Source organism: Sabethes cyaneus, chromosome 2 (assembly GCF_943734655.1).
Source record: "Sabethes cyaneus chromosome 2, idSabCyanKW18_F2, whole genome shotgun sequence".
Lineage (NCBI taxonomy): Eukaryota > Metazoa > Arthropoda > Insecta > Diptera > Culicidae > Sabethes > Sabethes cyaneus.
The window spans coordinates 142,812,065-142,833,151 of record NC_071354.1 but is presented as its reverse complement, the minus strand read 5'-3'; the positions used below and the strand labels follow the sequence as shown (position 1 = coordinate 142,833,151).

At 39.6% G+C, this 21,087-nt stretch overlaps 1 protein-coding gene across 1 annotated transcript in view; it reads right to left on the bottom strand.

The window, feature by feature from the left end:
* Positions 1 to 1,497: 1,497 nt before the first annotated feature.
* LOC128736107 (uncharacterized) overlaps positions 1,498 to 21,087 on the bottom strand; it is a 105,319-nt gene continuing 85,729 nt past the window's right edge. Inside the window, exons 6-7 of the mRNA XM_053830587.1 lie at positions 2,573 to 2,770; positions 1,498 to 1,821 (exon numbers count right to left, since the gene is read on the bottom strand). Coding sequence (XP_053686562.1) covers positions 1,498 to 1,821; positions 2,573 to 2,770 — 522 coding nt within the window. The remainder of the gene's footprint in view (positions 1,822 to 2,572; positions 2,771 to 21,087) is intronic.

Sequence of the window (21,087 nt, the reverse complement as noted above, 5' to 3'; positions counted from 1 at the left end):
TGCATTGTAAAGCTATACAAAGTTAACTTGCTTTAGATGTGGTACATGGAGTTTGAAAATATTAGCAAATGACTGCAGAAGTACGGAATGAAACTAATTATTGTGTCAAAAATTTAAATCATACTGTTAGGTGGATTTAAAAAGACAGTGTTTAGAAAAAGGATGAAATTTCACTTATTTAAGTTCAATGACACTAAAAACATTAATACTTTTCAAAGTAATACAAGTGTTCGATGTCTGAGACTGAAATATTCGAGCTTTGAATGTCGACCATCCAAGCGTTCGAAGTTTGAATCAAAACCGAACAGCAGTTTTTTAGTGTTTTCCAATGTAAATTAACGTTTTATCCTCAGTATCCTCAGGAGTAGAATAAAGATGTTTTCGAACATTTCTCTTTGAAGAAAGTTTCAGCAAAGCTTAAGTGTTCGAAGTTTGAATCAGAACGGTATATGGTTTAGTCATATATCAAAAATATACCAAATACAACAACGTAAATCGAAAATGAGTTTCTAAGATTTGAGAGTTTAACGTTAAAAATAATCCAAAAGTATGATTCAAAAGAATGTTTAGTTTAAAAGTCCCTCATTAGATAGTTTCAAAATTAAATTTAAATGATTTCCAAACTGAAAATTTACCCACAGTCCATTTATCTCTCTAGCAATAGTATACAATATCTTGCTTGTAGCAAAAGTTCCGTTCCGTATTTCGTTTGAACCAGACAAAAACTGTATTTTATTATGAAACAGACTACATTAGTTAATGTCATTTATATTGTGCTTGTGCTCATTTGAGACCAAGTCGATCACAAGAATTAAGTTTATTTGAAACGCTCTGAACCAACAACAATCCTTACCGTGTGGAGAACAAAGTGCACTGCTGGGAATTGAATTATGGGTGGATAGGTACGGAAAGGTGGACGTATAAATCAAGCGGTTACTGCTGCTGTGATTTTTTTTAACGAAAACAATAGTGTTACCAAGTCGTATTTTATAGCACTTTCATTGTTGAACCCTTTGCTCCGGAAACCAAATAAATCAAAGTGCTGTATGAAACCAATGCTCCCAAAAGAGCTCTTTGAAAACAGTTCTGAGCGTGCATTTATCTTGCTTGGTTTTGGCTTATCCAAGTGCAGATACAGGATTTTATCGCATCAGCAAGATATCGCCCAAATAAACTAATATTAAAGAATCGTAGGTAGCGACAGAAACTGTTCTAGTCGACGCACACAGTAAATGCAAAAAAGCTATTTTTTCCAAACAAAAGCAAACAAACAATGTGATATGAATACGAAAAGCATGTTTGGAGAATAAACATATTTTCCGGCACGATGATTCTACTTCGCTCTCTTCTAATGCTTTTTTTCTAACACTAAACTTGTGATGAGCATGTTTTAGCACACGTACTTCTGTACTAACGTCTATTAAGTGCTAGGTTAATGAGATTCTTTGGTAATCAGTAAACCGTATATACACTACAAGTCTTATAGAAAATGGTACTTTACAAAAATTCTTCCTCGTGTGGTGGTGACGGTCCGGACACTGACAGCGTCGGCAGGTTCAGTGGCTTTGGCGTTGTTCTACTGACGATGGCGTTCGTGTTGCTATCGATGCTACCGGGCACGCCGCTACATTTCACCGCATTGCTAGTGCCGGTGACATTCGATGCAGAGCTCGGTTCCCGGTGGCACTCGACCAATTCGATTGAGTCCTGATGTGGATTTTTGCCGCCAGCGCTACTGTTGCCGTAGTTGTTGTTCCCGTTCACTTTACAGTTCTGCTTGCTCTCCTCCGATTCCCATTCGGGATACTCGGAAAAGCGGCGCTGGAAAAGACAGCCATATGTTAGTACAGTTTATATAGTGTGGCAATGCAGACAGATTTGCATCTATCGTATAGGTAGAATGCACATAGAATGTTGCGTTTTGCTTTCAAAAGAAACAGTTCTGTGAACAGGATCGTTTTATTAGCTGTAGAGATTTTCTACATAATAATATAAACTTGATATTTTTAGAACACATTAAGGGTAGATTAGTTAAAGCAGTTAAAATATAATCGTATGGTAACAATGATCAACTTGAAGTTTTTTTTATCCTAAATCAGGAAGAGATTACACTTTTTTGTGCAGTTTTCGTGTTTATTAGGACTTTTTTTTAATTTCCACAATCCGCAGTTATTTATTGAACAATGACCATGCGTCCCCTCATTTGGTAAATGATGGAGACGCATGGTTAACCTCATTGAATAAAATAGGCAAACGGTCAAAAACTTAAAAAATTCACAAAGTAATAATCCGATTACATTTGCAGTTTTCTTTGCTTTTTAAAAAAGCCAAATAAAAAAAACATTCGACAGTACAGATTTGAAGTTGATTATAGCGAACCAACCGGAAAAAACAAGCCAAGGCTTGACCGACTGCCTCTGACACGTCAAACAACCCTACCTGACAGGGAATAATCCTCTGAAAGATGATTTAAAAGCAGGAAAAAATTAAACTGCACTGAAACTCTTATGCCCAGTTCAGCATCCAAGAGCTGCTGATGTTTCGCTGAAAAACCATTTCGCTGTGTACTCACCTGTCGCTCCGAGGCGGACACGTTTTCGGCACTCCGTGCTTTCCGACAGAGAACAGATTGTGACCCATACCGGCGGATGAACTCGATCGAGTCGAATCCTCTTCCTTCGGAGGATACAAAAATTGCCGAGTTGATTCGGGCTCTCGTGCAACGTTCCGATATAACCGACGAGGGTTCCTCCGGCCAGGGATGATAAGGCTGCTGAGAGACGTCGGCGGCAGTAGCGATGATTGACGGACGCAGAGCCGGAAGTGGATAGTGAGCATCCATCGTTTGTGTTCAACGGGGGAAAAAGCGGAAAATAAAAACAATGTTTCATGATTAAAATAAACGTTTTTTCCTGCACTGCAGTGTCGTGAAAGTTTAGAAGATGGCAAATATAAAAGCAGGTAGTGGAAATAAACAGTTCAGTAAGTACGTGCAGTAAGACTTGGAAAGTTGTGCCTCGTTTCTTAACAGAGATGAAAATGTTCGTAATTAGTGTAAGGTACGATGGATTAAATGATGTATCATTAAAGTAATAATTGTATCTAGGTACCTAATTGAAATGGAATAAAAAGTAGAAATATTTACACTCTTTTGATAAAATTGAACAAAATAACAGAACTTGTACTGACGTTATGGTTGTATCGATTTGTATTGGCATGAAAGCAAAGCTCTAAATTTACGTACTTTTAAAGACTTTGTCTATTGTTCGACAGATTTCACAGACAACTGTTTGCGAATAGAGACGAGAGAAGCTACTGCTAGTGTCCTACTGACTCTACTGACAAGCTATTCATGGCATAGGAATTACAATCAATTTCCACTATTTGGCTAGTAAATGGCAGCATCTTTTTTTCATGAATAACATAGTTGATGCATCGCAATGTGTTTAATATGTAAGTGCTCTGTGCTCTTGTAACTAACTTATTTATACTATGGATGATAGATAATAAAAGTAAATATTTTACTCCACATGATAAGTGGTAACATTGAAAATTTAGTAAGTAATTATACTAACTATCTGCGGTATTTTTATACAGAGCGTGTAAGGTTTAAGCTAATGGCATTAGGTACATATGGAATGGCTATCCATTCTGCAGAGTATACTTTGATTATATTTAGAACACGCATGTAGGCTTAAATATATTATTAGTGAGATTTTCCATTAGGTTTCTATTAACCATGTTAAACCTGCAGAATGCTAAAAAGCTATTTAAAAAAATAGTATTTTAAAAATTTAAATAAATTTAGGATTATTAAAAAGCGGTTTTAATGAACTCACCCGAGTAACAATGTTTTTCGGTCCAAAAAACGAGAATATAGTCTTTTTTAAAATTCCAGACTATGAGCTGCAGTGATTTTTTTTTAATATTGCGCGGATGGTTTCTGTATTCCGCATTTTTTTTACTTGCGATATTAATACCGAGTAAGCTAGATGGATATTATTTTTATACATGCTCATTACTGTGATATCTTCCTATTTGATAGACTTTTATAATGATTTGATAGAATTTTGTCTTGGTATGTCGCTTAGATAATCGACATATTTATGATACAAACTTTTAGCTTTTATGTGTTACCTGACCATGTTTTTGAACAATTTTTACATGTCTAGAATAGTTTATTTGTTATCCACTCAGAAATTTACTAGAATATCGATTGTTACACGGGTGAACACCTTTAAGTGAAGCTAGTTGAGACAAAATTTGAAAATAAAACTATCTATAATAAATTGCAAGGTATATTTAGAAAGTGAGACTCTTTTTGCTATTCCCACAATGACCTAGGCACAACTATGATTGTAACTATCAACTGTATATAACAGTCACCTAAATGACCAAGAGAATAGTAAAATAACCTCGCCCTTTCTAAAAGTGAGGTAAGATGACTGAGAGCTCATGCTTCACTTCTCATTTTTTAGGCAACAACTGGTATCAAGGTACTGGTTTTTACGATTTTTTCTAGCAAGCATGCAATATATGCATCAGAAAAATGAACCGTAAAATGCAAATTTTTGTTGCAAAATAATTAGGTTAAATTGTGATGTCAGCAAAATTTTGATAAAACTTGATAATACGTACGAAATGGGCTGCCTTGGTTGACAGTTTTAGAACAATGGACCCTATCACTGATCCCTTTCAGGTTGACATTTTACGTCGCAAAGTATGTCAAATAGCAAATGTGTGTACTGCATGTGTGAAGTTAACTATTTACGATAATGTTGAAATATTTTGGACCTGTACTCGAGAGAGCTAGGCTGAGACTGTAGACTTCAATGTAGAAGAAGTCAGAGGCAACTGTAGTCCGGATTCCGAACAAAGTGTATCCTGGGAAGATAAAATTATATTTCGTACTTTTAGAGTATCGAAAGTAAAAAGTGCACAATGCATTGGTTACACTAGACTTCACCTAATAGGTTTTTCTCAGTTGAATCTTACTTGCATAAATTAAATATCATAAATATTATTGGTACTGATATCAACATGGAAGACGTTTTGTGCGATTGTTCAAAAATTTTAAGGGGACCCGGCAGAGCAAGTTAAAAAAGATCGATGGACTGTGTTCTAAACACGACGACATGGTTATGGACCATGGACCGATGACATGGACGACACGACTAAGAACGATAAGGGATTTTAATTATAACCTTGAATATTACAGGACACTACGATATAGAATTCTTGTAAGATATGGTGGTCCTGAAAAGGACCATTTGGTTTAAATGTAAAGGTGTTTATGTTGCAGGTTAACTATTGCACGCAATCCGGAAAATGCTTTCTCTAATCATTGGATGTTGGATGAGATCTGTGGAAAAAACTTAATTACCGTAAACGTACCTAATTCTGCGCAATGTTTCTAATTATGCGCACTGCATATTTTCATTAAATTCATAGCATTCTCAAATGAAAAGCTCTAAGTACACATATTTTCTTAGATGTATTATTTAAGATAATAATTTGCAGGAATTTGCAAGTTATGGCTAAAATGTGGGGTGCGCAAAATTAGGCACCATGCGCAGAATTAGATGCGTTTACGGTACTTGTTACGGCACTAGTTCTTCAGCCTACTTCTATTTCGGGCCTACCCTCTGTTCTCCATATCTTGGGGGGAAACTGTTGCCAATTCTATCAAATATACAAATATATTAATTAAAAGTATTATCCTAATGCTGAAAATGCCATCTCGTGGTCTGCTTATGCATCTCTGTCCACCTTTGGGTAGAACAAAGGAATAAAATCAGTTTTCATCACTATCCACGGTAACTTCTCATTGATCCATCTGCCGCTGGAAGAGTTTCCCATTAACAGTTTGTATCGCCAGTGCATACCGTGAGCCTCTGGGGACACCTCTTCTGCTCAGATACTGAGAACTCCAGTCGAGTACCTCCTTGCTGATTCATGCTGATCCACCTCCACCAATGCTCCCAAATCTCTCTTTAAATATTAGAAACCATATCAATATTGGTGTGAAACATCAGGATTTTCAACCCTCGATAATTTTTGAAGCTTGATATCCATATTGGTATGGTTTCGGACATGTTTTAAAATGGCCATAAAGGTAGGACATTACTGGCAACATTTCCAGAACTAATTTCATCGAAATGGTCATATCTCGGTTGTTACTCGACGGATTTTCGTTGTCTTTTCACCAATGGCTGGCAAAGGGTGAACATGTGCATTCCATAACCTCTGTTCATTAACTCCTATTCCTACCTCCACGAGGTGCCGGCTGGGGTACGCAACTTCGGTTGTCGTATGCTAACAGGAAAGGGGGCACAGTGGCTCCCGCCCACATTAAGATGGCAGCCCCATCAGCGGGATAAGGACCTTAGGTTAACAGCCTACTGTACCAGAACACACAAAAAGTTAATGAAAATGAAAGAAGAAATCTCTCCGGATTATTGGCAACGACCTTTAGCATGAAAACACGGACACGAATCGGAACATGGAATATACTGACCCTTGCCCAGCAGGGCAAGCTGGCTCAACTTGCAAGGGAAGCTAGCCGCCTGAAGCTTGAAATCCTGGGGCTGAGCGAGGTCCGCTGGCCGGGTATTGGCGAACACAGGACATCATCCGGGCAAGTCTTGCTCTACTCTGGCATACGAGGTGAAAATGCTACTCGAGAAAGAGGAGTTGGATTCCTACTGAGCCCAGGGGCACATGCGGCCCTGATGAAGTGGGAACCAATAAATGAGCGAATAATCGTTGCCAGATTTAGAACACGGGTTAGGAACCTTACGGCAATCCAGTGCTATGCGCCAACAGATGCTGCCGACCTGCAGGAGAAAGAGAGCTTTTACAGCCAGCTGAACAGCGTGGTTGAGAAAATCCTGAAGGGGGACATCCAAATTCACATGGGCGACTTCAACGCGAAGATTGGCTCAAACAACGCGGACCTTGAACGCGTCATGGGACGCCATGGCCTAGGAGAGATGAGCGAAAACGGGAAGCTGTTTACAGAATTCTGTGGTAATAACGACATGGTCATTGGTGGATCGCTCTTCCCCCATAGACCAGTACATAAAGTCACGTGGGTTTCCCGCGACGGCCGAACAGAAACCCAAATCGACCACATCTGCATCAGCCGGAAATGGAGAAGGAGCCTTCTTGATGTACGCAACAAACGCAGCGCTGACATTGCATCCGACCATCATCTTGTTATCGCTGAGATACGTCTGCGCGTCGCACGTGTCCAACGACGGGAGGAGAAAGTTGGGTGCCGCTACGACGTCCGCCGATTGGAGAATCCTGAGGTGAAAAGGGCCTTTGTTGAACAACTTGAATCTCGAGCCTCGGAGTTGCCATCTGGTGGTACCGTCGAAGAGCAATGGACCGGCATCAAGAACGCCTTCATCACGACCAGTGATGAAACCCTCGGCAAAGCGCGCAGTGGGCGGAGGGAGTGGATTTCGGATGAAACTTGGAGGAAGATCGACGAGCGGAGAGAGGCGAAAGCCGGCATTGAGCGAGCGCGGACCAGATCGGCTAAGACAGCTGCCCGTCAACGATACGCCGAACTGGAGAGGGCTGTTAAACGTGCTTGTAGGCGGGACAAGAGAGCCTGGACTAACTCCATAGCCGAACAAGGAGAAACCGCAGCCGCCAATGGTGATCTCCGTTTGTTGTACTATATTTCTCGCCGCCTTAGTGGTGCCAGGATGAATACAAAGATGGCGCTAAAGGACAGAGCTGGTCAGCTATTGACTGACCGTACAGAACAGTTTAAGCAATGGACTGAACGTTTTGAACAACTCTTCTGAGTTTCAAATGTCAGAGACCAACAAAGCCAGCAGCGTATGACGCCTACGGTTCGTCGAATCAATCGCGTGAAATCGGAGGCGCCATCGCTGGATGAAGTTGTACCAGCCATCAAGAGTATGAAATCCAACAGAGCGCCAGGGATAGATCGTATTTCAGCCGAAATGCTCAAAGCTGACCCATCTTTGTCAGCCCAGATGATGCATCAGCTTTTCAGCAATATTTGGGAAACCGCAACTTTTCCGGTGGACTGGATGCAGGGCATATTGGTCAAAGTCCCTAAGAAAGGAGACCTAACGGAATGCGGTAACTGGCGTGGCATCACGTTGCTCTGTATTACTCTCAAAGTACTCTGTAAGGTAATCCTCAACCGGATCCAGGAGAAGATCGACGCTACTCTCCGGCGGCAGCAAGCAGGATTCCGTGCTGGCCGATCATGTGTAGACCATATCATAACGCTCCGCATTATATTGGAGCAGATCAACGAATTCCAGGACCCACTTCTGCTGGTGTTCGTTGACTTCGAAAAGGCGTTCGACCGACTCAATCACGAAAACATCTGGGGCGCACTTAGGCGTAGAGGAGTTCCAGATAAGCTAGTCCATCTCATCGAGGCTCAGTACGAGGCGTTCTCGTGCAAGGTTTTGCACGACGGCGTCTTGTCCGACCCCATAAGGGTTACTGCTGGCGTGAGACAGGGCTGCATTTTATCACCGCTTCTGTTTCTCATCGTTATGTATGAGATATTAGTTGGAGCAATTGACAGTAGACCAAATCGAGGATTGCCTTGGAATCCTCTAACGATGGAGCTGCTAAATTACCTCGACCTAGCCGACGACATTGTCTTGCTGGCACAACGCCGAAACGATATGCAGAGCAAGTTAGACGACCTCTCCGAGAGCTCCCAGGCAGCAGGTCTCACAGTCAATGTAGCGAAAACTAAGTCTATGGTAGTGAACACTGACAATTCCACCAACTTTACAGTAGCGGGACAACAAGTTGAGCAGGTAGCCGTCTTTCAATATCTTGGTAGCCAAACAACGCCCGATGGTGGTACCAAGACTGATATAGCCACACGGATCAGGAAGGCCAGGGGTGCCTTTGCAGGTCTGCGAAACATTTGGCGCTCAAACCAGATCACTCTACGTACGAAAACCCGAATCTTTAGTTCAAACGTTAAATCCGTACTGCTGTATGCCTGCAAAACGTGGTGCGTCTCAGCGGAGACAACGCAAAAACTGCAGGTATTCATTAACCGGTGCCTGCGATATATTATTCGTGCCTGTTGGCCTGATAATTGGATATCCAATGAGGAACTCCATCGTCGGTGTCATCAACGGCCGATAGCCACAGAAATTCGTGAGCGTAGGTGGAAGTGGATCGGACACACCTTGAGGAAAGGAGCGAACGAGGTTTGCAGAGCAGCACTCGACTGGAATCCACAAGGACAGCGTAGAAGAGGCAGACCCAGAGGCTCATGGAGACGGAGCTTAGCCAACGACATCCGGGCTGTAGACGAGAACCTGTCCTGGCGACAGGTAAAAGCCATGGAGGGTAACCGTCAGCAGTGGAGATCTCTGATTTCATTCCTTTGTTCTGCCGGACCGGCGGACATGGACACATAAGTAAGTAAGTAAGTTTTCACCAATTGACTGGAAATGAAGTTTAGTTTTGGGATAAAATGTGAATATTAATAAATTTCGATGACAGAAAAAGATACAAGCGATGAAAAAAATCAGTTTGTGACATACCCCTGGACAACCCGGAATATCTCCGGTGTCCATTAAGTACTGCGAATCTTGAAATATTTTACAAATATTACAAAAAATTCCCCGTCGAATGCAATTAGTTTCATCTAAAATGTGTTATTTTATAGAAGTTATGGCCGTTTTGCCTGTCCCGATCTTTTTGTCTAAGCCCTGTATACTATCATATCATCAAGAGTGCCCACCATCATATTGCATCATGGAAAAAACGCTGTAGCAAATTACCCCAATTTTCTCTTGAAAATTTGGGTAGAAGTAGTTTCGAGTGCATTATTTACACCGTATTTTTATCGCTGTCAGTCTTTCGAAAATTGGAAAAAATGGCGTCGCCCGTAAAGCAGCTTCGCAAATTGGTTGTTCGCAATCACCTGGAAAATCTTTTTCCATCCATCCTCTCATCGGGACATCGGAAATAACTCGGAATCGTGCAGTTAACGGTGAGCGTGTGTTGCTCCGGTCGAGGATGTGGCCAAAAAGTAGAATCTGTACAAAGCCTGTATCTGTAGAAAGCTAATGACCGGGGGGAACTGCATACGTACAAAGTGCAGAAGGCTCCAAATCGTGATGAACGATAAAATACGGTGGGAAAGTCACAGGCCTCATTCTCTCATCATGGATGAGTCCCAGGCGGGCTTCCGGCAGCTTTCGGGGCTACTGTTCTTCACCGCTCAGCACAAGTTTGAGTTCGGAGTTCGGAGGGACTAAGGAAGCAGAAACTTTCAAAGTTTGCCAAGAAATATATGATTTGGCAAGCAATCTGCTCATGTGGCAAACGGAGCACGCCGTTCGTGACTACCGGGACTGTAAACGTTCAGATCTACGTCAAGCAGTGTCTACAGAAGCGTCTGTTTTCTCTGTTGAAGCAACATGATCGTAGGGCCGATCTTCTGGCCGGATCTAACTTTGTGTCACTAATAAAAGGATGTTCTGGAGTAGTATGAAGCCAAGGACATGAACCCCCTCCAACGCACCGGAGCTGAGGCCCATCGAAAAATGCTGGGCTGTTATGAAGCAAGCACTACGGAAGCATCCCAAGGAGATCAAATCTGAGGAAAACTTGAAGAAAAAGAGGTTTTCCATACAACAGAAGCTGCAGCCAGATGTTGTACAGAGCTTTATGAGTGGAGTTAAGCGTAAGGTGCAAGCATACGGTTATAGTATTGAAGGTGAATGAAATATGCCAAAAGCTTACTAATGGGTTATATTTTATTGCCTGAAAGTTTGAAAAGGATCGGTCAACTAGGTAATTTTCTACCGTGTTTTTTCCGTGATGCAATTTGATGTGGGACACCCTTTATATTTAAAAATTTAAAAAATAGTAATAGTTTTTGACCAGTGGAAACGTGCGGTCACACCTCAAGTGGGATTAATTCAATTTTCTTGCGTCATGCCGAGTTACGTTATATCGAAGTTATTTTAAATCGTGGTTGCCGTATATCGAGGTGTAACTGTACTAAACTTGATACTCTATCGATCATTGAAATTCCGATTTTGCAACTAAAGTACAGTTTACCAAAAAGAATAAATATATTTAGCGTTTTGCAGATAACAGAGTCAGCCCTCGCTTTATTGAAATATTAAATTTTAAAAATATTTATTTTTTCAAATTAAAGCTTGGGATACTGAATATGACACAACTTTATATGCTGGAATCTGATATGTCATTACTGTATTTTTACAGCTATCTATTACACTATTGTGAACATGCCTGGCAGCCGATCGCATCACCGTGAGATCGATTGACCGATACACCGAAATTGCTTTCCAAATTACTATCAAAACCCTTCAAAACATTGAAAAGCACTATACCAGTACCGTTACGGCAGAATTCATTCTCACTTTCCTGTCAGCTCGAGCTCGAGGTGTATGCGAAAAAGGTAACCAATAAATCTGTGTATGTACCCAATCTGACAAGCTTCATCGTAAAAGCAACTTAGTTCACACCCGTACGCCCCATCTGCCTCTTTTTTGCTTTGTTGACGGTAGGGGACAGTGGGGAATTCGGTTGCACGTCCGTTTTTATTACTTGGCAAGTCAAGTACGAACTAAAGTGAAAATGTTTGCTCGTTCATGTCTTATAGTTTCGCTGGAACTTGTCACATAAAAAATCCATGCATATATTTTTTAGAATGTGAGATGACGATACCTCATCTTCATACATAATTGAAGATTCGTTCTGATTCAAACTTCAAAACATTTTAAACTTTTCCGCTTCAATACTGTTAGGTATTTATACCTATTTTTTATCACAGATTACATTAATAAAACCCCATTTTCATTCCTGTTTGCTTTCATGATAAATATTATGAAAACACATTGAATTTCAACATTTTGTTAAGCTAGTACTAGTTGGACAAATTGAAAAATTTTCTTTATTCATTCACACCAAAAAAACTAATTGCTCCCCACTCTGCCGTACCATTTTTATCGTTATTTGCGAATCGTATATCGATTGAAGAATGTTTTTGTTTTCTAACGTGTGAAGCCCGTTGCGTTCGACCGAATGTGCCGTGCTGTTCTTGTACACAATGACCGGAAGATTGTTGTTCATCGTCCATGTGCGCTCAAAATCGATGATTCATCTCGTTTTATTTTGTAACTTGCAGTTGGTTGCCATAATTGAGAGTTATTGAACGCCGTATGATGACAGATGGTGCTACAGGAACTTTATGAGGATGGTTATTGATATTACAGTAGTTTGCAATCATTATATTTTTCTTGGTTGGAAAACTCCGAAAGATATGTAGTCTGTCTATACGTATGAGGAGAAGATGAAAATATACACATGGAGAAGAAAATAAAGTGGTTTAGGTTTAGGTTTTATCTATTTGGGTTTGGTCTTCATATTTTGGATGGAAACGTCACTGATGCAGCATATGCAGAGTGTTGAATACTTTTATGTGGCAGTTGTTTCAAGAAAACTACGTGAAATCTGCTGCCACGAAGAGGTTTTTTACGATCCAAATTGTAGAAAAGATTTGCGGAACAATTAAAGACACGTGGCAGCTCTTGGAAGTGCTCCTTAGCCGGTAAAAGTAAAGGTGTAAACTTAATCAAATTACGCACAGGAATAAAAATAGTACTGCTTTCCTAAGATGCAGTTAACTGCTTTTTAACAGTCCAACAATTAGGAAAAATTTATTGTCGCAATAACCGGTAGTAACAGCAACATACAATACGTGCAATTTTCTTTGGTTGGTTGACTTTGAAATTCATTTACTATGCGGACCCTCTTAGTAGCAATAATGCAGCTCATATTGGTTAGCTAGGTGAGTGAAACATCAAAGAGAACTCTGGCATGCTCTCGAAGTAGGGTTTCTAATTGACTATTAACTTGATTATCCCTTTAGCAGGAGCCAAAAACAAGAAAGTTAACGATAATGACTTTTTCCTGGTCTATTTCTCCATATTTACTCATAACACTCTTGTTTAAATCATCGGTTTAGTGGACCTGGTAGATTTTAGCTATACGTGAGGTATCAAGTTGATGTTTTCCATTATGCTATCCAGTCCATGCTACCATTTCCGTAACATCGATTCAAGGGGAAACTTTAAATCGTTTGTGCTATCGTATCCTTGCTTTGCTTCTAAACATTCAGTTACGGTGAAAAACAAGATTTATAAACTAATTTTTCGTTTTTATATAAAAATAATTGCAATAAATTTTCTACAGTTGGGCATAACAACATTGGCATTGGACAAGGTGCTTTTAACATCAAATTCACCTCAAAAGTTTGGCAAATTAGAATAATTTGAAATGTTTTATGGAGTTGTGACTATTTAACACTCCAGCATTTTGCAATGGAAATATCATGTTATTTTATCCAATATCTAAATCATTTAAAGCGACTGTAAGGTAGAAGCAAAACTTTTTATTATCGCTCTTGGCATGTATCGTCATGCAGTTCAGCAGCATACTAGCTCTGACTGAACCTAGCCAACCTATACAGCCAGTAACCATTTGTTTGCACTTGCCTGCCAAACAGTGGGAAAACCAATAAATTACCACCAAGTGGATGTTTTATGGGGTACTTAAAGTATAGAGTTTATGTTTCGCTGTGGTTTTGTATTGCACAAACGAAAGCTGAATTGTGTATTGCTATTGCTTGCGATGATTTGCATACGGTTACTGTGGCGATCGAAAGTTGGTGTTAAGGTTTTAACGTATATTATCGTGTTCCTGTTCCAATATTAACACCTATAAAAACTAAACAATCTCTTCTTGTGTGTTTACGGGTGTCGAAGCTATTGGCTAATTTCCGGTGGTATGCATTTTAATTTCCGTGGAGATTTTAGGTTATTTTAGAAAGGTAAATGAATCTAAGATGAGTTTAAATTATTTTCGAGCGACTTAGAGGAATTCACGAATAAACAGGGTATTGACGACTTTAATTTTGATTGTACGTTACCTTTGCTTATAGATCCTTAGAGCCATATATGACATTTGAATTAAATATTAAAATGTATTCAGAACAGATTTCTTTATGTTTTGGCACTGATCTTGTAATATTACCATCAACCGTTCAAGAGTTATCCTTCAAAACCAAGGATTTAGTATGTTAGCGACGAAAATTATTCTGCGAATTCTACCCATTTTTACCTTTAGAACAAAGGTCATCTAGGACAAAATGATCGGCTTCAGATTTTGTCTGTAAGTTATTCACATACTCTCTTAGAATTTTGTAATATATCTGGACAGAGCGTTGGACGTTTTTGTTATGTTGCCTGTTTCAGGGTTGTACGCTGAACTAATTTTTCAGTTTTTCATACTTTCAACACTATATGAACATTTAATTTTTATTATATATCCTGCTTTAGCTTTTCCAGACTAAACATTTTCTAAAATTAATACAAAAAGATATGTATGGTTCAAAGAGAACGCATAATTAATTAGGATATGTAATTTAAGCTTTTTTAATGCCGATCGTAGAATTCCGTAGTTGGCGGTACTCGGATAGCTAGGTAACAGGAATCGTTGGCAGTTTTACCAGGAGACTCCAACGAGCTGGGCACGGACCCTGTAATGTTGGACAGAATGCTTGATCATGGACTAGAAGGCGATCAACGACTCGAACAATTATGATGGTGGCGTGTGCTGCATCAATTTTCTAGTTTCCCGAGATCTGGTAATCAGGAGTGCCTACTTTCCACGCAAAGACATTCAACATGCCACTCAGAGATCAACTCACCAACAACCAACGAACAAGAAACCAAATCGACCACATTCTCCTCGATGCTCGGTTTTTCGCAAACATCCAAAGTATATGATCCCTGCGTGAGTGCTTCCTAGTGGCGAAACAATAGAAGGAGGCGAAACGGAAATTAAACAAAAAGTGCCCACAAACAATAGTAGCGTCCCGGATCCCGATTTAAATAAGGAGGAGGTCACAGGAAAGGACCAACTCCCTGCAGAAATTTATAGGTATGGCGAGAAACTATTAGTAAGGGCACTTAATTGGAAAATTTCCAGGAGAGAAGCAGAAACTACTGAAGGAATGCATGGAAGGGATGGTTTGTCCCGTCTGTTGTAATTATCTGGGTACTACAGGGTATTGACCAAACTCGTGTTTTAGTCTTTTGACCTTGAAATGCGGTCAGGCATATATTGATATTTTTGAAACGATGGTTCTACAATTGATGAAGGGACGGTAAGAGAAAGTAATGAAGAAGGATTTTTTTTGGGAATGGAGAGGGAAAGAGTGGAAAGAAAAGGGGGTAATAGGTAGCTACGCTTAACAAGTTGTCAAAAGGTAGGAGTCACAAAGACAACTTGTTAAGCGTAGCTACCTATTACCACCCCCCCTTTCTTTCCACTCTTTCCCTCTCCATTCCCAAAAAAATCCTTTTTCATTACTTTCCCTTACCGTCCCTTCATCAATTGTAGAACCATCGTTTTAAAAATATTACTACAGAGTATGTTATAACGTGGTATACCCATAATAGCTAGGGAATTCGCTGGACAATGTGCGTGTTGTGATAACTCACAGATTTGATCAAAATCACTAATTTTTCATCTCTGGCTACGACAGATAATATGCGAGTACGAATTTGCGGATAAATTGACGCAGCTGATCAAAACTATAGTGTAATTTCAAACAAACAAGCCCCTTAAAAGGAATATAATTCCACTGGGGCTTGTATTATATGTAGCAACTGGTCCTCTCTCTCTAATTATTATTTTTATTAATTTAATTTGAATGTGTCCATTACCAGGGGGCTCTCTGTGTGAGCTTTTTGGTGTGGGGGTGAGCGGAGGGCTAATTAAAATAAAAAAAAAAAAAAAAAAAAAGTGACTAGAGAAAGAGTGATGTGTCTTTAGTCTTCGGAAGATATTTCGATCAAGAAACATACAATGCCACGCGAAGCTGCCGATATACAAAGCGTAGAGCTAGAGTGGCTCGTATTGCTTCAAGCAGTCGTCTCATATTTCCTAGGCGTTTCAAAAATCGCAAGTCGCTTTTAATCTGGTCGAATGCTCCATCAGCAGCGTCGCAGCTTTTAGTTCATAAAGAACTGTCCGTCAAATAAGGGTTTTGTACTTTGCCAGCTTTGTATGATGGAGAATCTCAACTACACGAACTCACCTATCAGTTCTAGTTCGTCACCTCTAACGTTAGTTTCCGTGGGAGGTTCTCGTTTGTCTCCGTTGAGCCTCTTCTTTTCATGTATGTGGTATTCGAGGCGTTTGTTTTTAGCCCAATCCCCCTGGGCTCCGCTCAGTCTGGCGTAAATTGCTTTCGTCGTAGCAAAGTTCCTAGCTATGATATCAATCTCATCTGCGAAGTCTAGGAGTTGGCTAATTTTGCTGAAAATCGTGCCTGCTCGTCTGGTCTACCCGTCAATTGAATAGAGTTGATTTGCATGCACGATAAGTCGTCACATTGACTCAACCCTTGCCGCGTCTTGAAGGGATTCGAGTATGTCCCCAAAATACGCACGAAACACATCACTCGATTCAATGTAGCTTTGATTATTCACGTCAGTTTGTCCGGGAAACCATATTTGTGCATTATCTGACATAACTGGCCTTGATCGACAGTATCGTATGCAGCTTTGAAGTCGATAAAGATGTGATGCGAGGGTATGATGTACCCCAACATTTCTATAAGATCTGTGGGATGGTAAAAATCTGGTGCGTAGTGGCGCGAGCTCCCATGAAGTCCACTTGATAATTTCCTACGAAACCTTGTGCTATCGGTGACAACCGACATAATAGGATCTGGGAGAGCATCTTGTAGGCGGCGTTTGCCAGTGATATGTTACGATAATTGCGATAATTCATCCGGTAATTGTCCCTCCTCCCAAGTCTTGAAAATAACCCAGTCTAGAGCCATTGCCAGCGTTTCACGTTCATGTTTATAAGTCTTTGGTGGTAGGCGGGCGAACAAAAGGTGTCACGGACTATTTTTGACGGAGTTCAAACGGAATACGGCGCATGGCTGCAGGCACTCTTTGGAGAGATATTCATCGTATATTTGGTGAAAATAGGGAGGATACGAAGGGCCGGTTATGCCACGAGAATACCCGGACGACAGTGTTGAATATATTTCTTTCAAGGATTTCACCAGTGCAGTACCAGGAATAGATTGGCTTAACATGCTAGGTGGATCGACCAGATCGAAGCTGACTTGCAAATGTTGACACGCTCAAGGAATTGGCTACGAGAAGCCCAATGCCAAGTGGAGTGGAGAGTTCCTATAGTGAATTTTGTAGCCATTCTGGAGCTCCAAAAGGAAGTATCCGCGTTTTCATCCTATTGTTTGTCTTATTTTTTAACGCCATTTGCGCTTGTGATGATTTGAAATCTTTTGTGCTGGTCAAATCTTTTGAAGATTGCTGTAAACTGTAAAAGCTAATCGACCTGTTTGCGTTGAAAGAATGAGCTTTCCATTACCGCACGCAAGTGTTCGGTCATCTCTTTTAGTCGCAAGAAACGATCTATCATACGAAATTACCGCATCATCACTGAAGTACTGGAAAGAGTATATGTAATTAAAGACTTGGGAGTGCCCCTTGCTACGAGCCCTATGTTTTGATATACGAGCTCAGGAACACTAGTCGTATGTTATATCAACAGCCAATCAAAATTTGGGCTTTATATTTAGGGTTTCCGAAGAATCTAAGGATTTGCTTCTAGGCATAGAATTTTTCGCCCGGATTCTTGACGAATTGAGTACGGCCAAAATTAGCATTGCTTGCTTACTCATGTGTGCAGTCTTTTCGATTTTAATTGTTCTAGTGATAGTTGTAGACGAATATTAAAATTGTTTTCGTCAGGAAATACCGTCCGTAAATAAGTACACTGACGTCGCTTTTTACGCGACTATTTTTACGCGAATTTCGGAATTTACGCGGTTTTTTTTACGCGAATTTCGGAATTTACGCGGTTTTTTTACGCGATTTTCGTAATTTATGCGGATGTGCTCAAAACGTTTACTTTTTCGCGTAGTGTTGAAATCCACAAAGTTTTTTTACGCGAAATTTTGGTTTTTTTACGCGAATTTTGGAATTTACGCGGTTTTTTTTTACGCGGTTTTTTTACGCGAATTTCGGAATTTACGCAAATTTCATAATTTACGCGGTTTTGATGTACGCGGGACGTATCCTTCGCGTAAAAAGCGACTTGAGTGTATAACGTTCGTATTTTTCTAATTTAATCTCATATTTCGGGAATATTCCAACCACCTTTTATTGTTGTTAGTAGATATCTACTAAGGACTTACTTTGTGTGACACAACGCTGAAATGCTTCATCATGATGGATATGACGTATACTGTTCGGAACCTGAGTTTCTGACTTTTACTCGACAGATTTTTCAGCCAGCTCTTACTGTACAGGAAACAGGACGCTTGCGGGGCTAGTGTTATGATTCAAACAGTCGCCACCAGCCTAGATTCGAACATACAATTCTTAGTTTTTAGACCAAAGTTACATCTTGAGGTAACCTACTAGGAGACCTGTCTGTTTACGAATTTCAATTCAATGTCAAATCATTCAGATCGTTAATTTGAGCAAAAGTTCTTCAACTCGTTCAAGTATCAAACCTTTATTTCTTTATTTTTTGTAGAGGTTGGAGTAGAGACAGTTTCCATTATAAAGCACGTTAGGATTAAGACAATAGAGAGATTCAATTTCAGTTTATGAACTTGCAACCAGGCTCCAAATTTCATGTTGTTGGTAATGGGAACTAAATTAATTAACTAAATCTTTTAAGAGACCATTATTTTTGGCATCAACCATGAATTTGCGTAATTGTAATTTATGGTAGGTTTCATTCAAATACATTTTTAGACTGCCCGGACCCTTAAATTATGCTACTTAAATTGCGGGATGAAACGAAAATCTGATATTTCATTCTCTTCTCTGCCTTCACCGTCGCCGCTGTCGTCGGGGTCAATGACGAAGGAGCAGGGCTCCACTTCAGTTTACGCTGAGGAGACAGAAAGGAAAATGGAACCATTCCCGTCAAATCCTTGTTACTTGTTGAGTAGCAGAAGCATGAATAATGTAGTACATATGCTTACTAATATTGATAGAATAGTAAGGTACCAGTAGCTAGGGGGTATAAAATCGATTCTCAATCAAGCTGAGTCACCTTCATTCTATACGTTTGTCATTTTCCGCCAACCTCTGTACCGATCCGGTTGTCTTTTTGTTGGATTGACACAAACAGGACATCAACCTAGGCGGCAATGTTGGGAAATTCAAATCATTTGTACAACAATAACACATGCAGCCACCGGAAACTTTGCATGTGAAAGGTTTGTGAAAGGGTTACGGCTGGTTATGACTGGTTTTCCAGGGCCAAGAAACCGCTTGCTGTTACCGGAAATAATCAGTCATGGAAATGTGCGGTTTGATAAACGATCATATATTCCATAAATGTACCTACTCAAATGACAAACAGTAGCACAAAGCATTATGGTTGTTTTCTTTGTTATATGACACGAAGCGATGTCCCTGGAAACTATATTGCTTTCGTAAAATTTGTTTCGTTATTTTAATCCATTCCATCTTTGGATTGTAAATATATCAGAATAAGGGAAAACTGTTAAACTTTTAAATATTGCTAGGTGTTCAAAAAGATATTTACTTTCTAAAAACTTCTTTAAATTTTCGTTTTGAATACTCCTTTTGAAATTGGTGAAAAGTAAAAAAATTTCAATGTTAAAAGCGGTATTCAGTCAAAGAGAGAAGGATATTTTTTGTGGGATGTGTTCTTTGTAGAAGAATAACTACATTTATTTGCAGATTCTTTTGTGAAACTGTAGATTAATTTTTTTCTCCACTAAAATGATTGTAATTATTTCGAAGAACAGATATGACCACCAATGGGAATAAACCAAAAAGCAAATAACTCACGACGTTGAATTCCAAAGAAAAAGTAAGACATCAACACAATCAATTTACTTCATGTGTTGAAAACTAATAAATTTCCCAGTAGACAGTACGTTACCATTTGTTGCAAGCTTGGTGCGGTGCCCGTTTCATGAAAAATATATTTAAAGAATTCCCGCTTCGTATGTACCGGCAACGATTTTTTTTCGTTAACGCACTTAGATCCTGGACCAGAACGATAGCACCAGTTCCTCTGCTCAATCGACCGGAGCATTCTTTTTCTTTCCGAACGATAAATCCCTTAAACTGTGAAAATATGAAGGTATGAATAAAGATAGAATATGAAATAATGGTGTGAGATTCGCCGTTAGAAGAAAATTTTATTTTTCTTCCAAAGTATAGATATTTTTCGATTGATAGCAAATAACCGTAAAACAATCAATGATAGAAATTACAAGAATTTTTTTTTGCATATTATAACTTGTATGGTCAGAGGCAGACTTCATAATTGAATAATCTTATTTTATGCTTCTGTTTACAGTAGTACAAAAGGTGTCATGAACTTCGAATATTTTAACATGCAACATTTTGTTGTCTACGAATGAACCAAAATGGTTTTTTAAATAGATACGAAAGACTAGTGTTGTTCAAAACAAAACATTTCGATTCTTGCATCCAAATAAGCCTTAAAATTTCCTCGAACTCGAAGTCTTTTCCTCGAACTGAAAGGCTTCGTTTTGCTCACGAGACCAAAACAAACTTTAGAATTGTTTATTTGGATAAATGACAACTGAGTATGGTGAGTATGGTGTCACATGAAAATTATTTGATAATAGACGAACAATACATTGCGACTACCTTAGAGGTTACAAAATTTGAAACAGAATATTTTATACTGAGAAAATACAGAATTACGGATATTAACATATAAGCTATGTAGCAAACCTATAGCATATTGTTCCAACAGCAGCTCATTGTTTACTGTTGGTTATCTTGCATTTCGCTGCTGGTCTGCAGAACATACCTGCAGCAACAGCAAGTCTGTATAAATATCCACCGAGCCAATTTCATTGCAGCAAGTAGCAGTTAGTTGAATCATACTCCTTCTGCTTTGGATTCGGTGTACGTACATTTTTCGTTTCGCTTGGATGATGGTGGGTGTTTG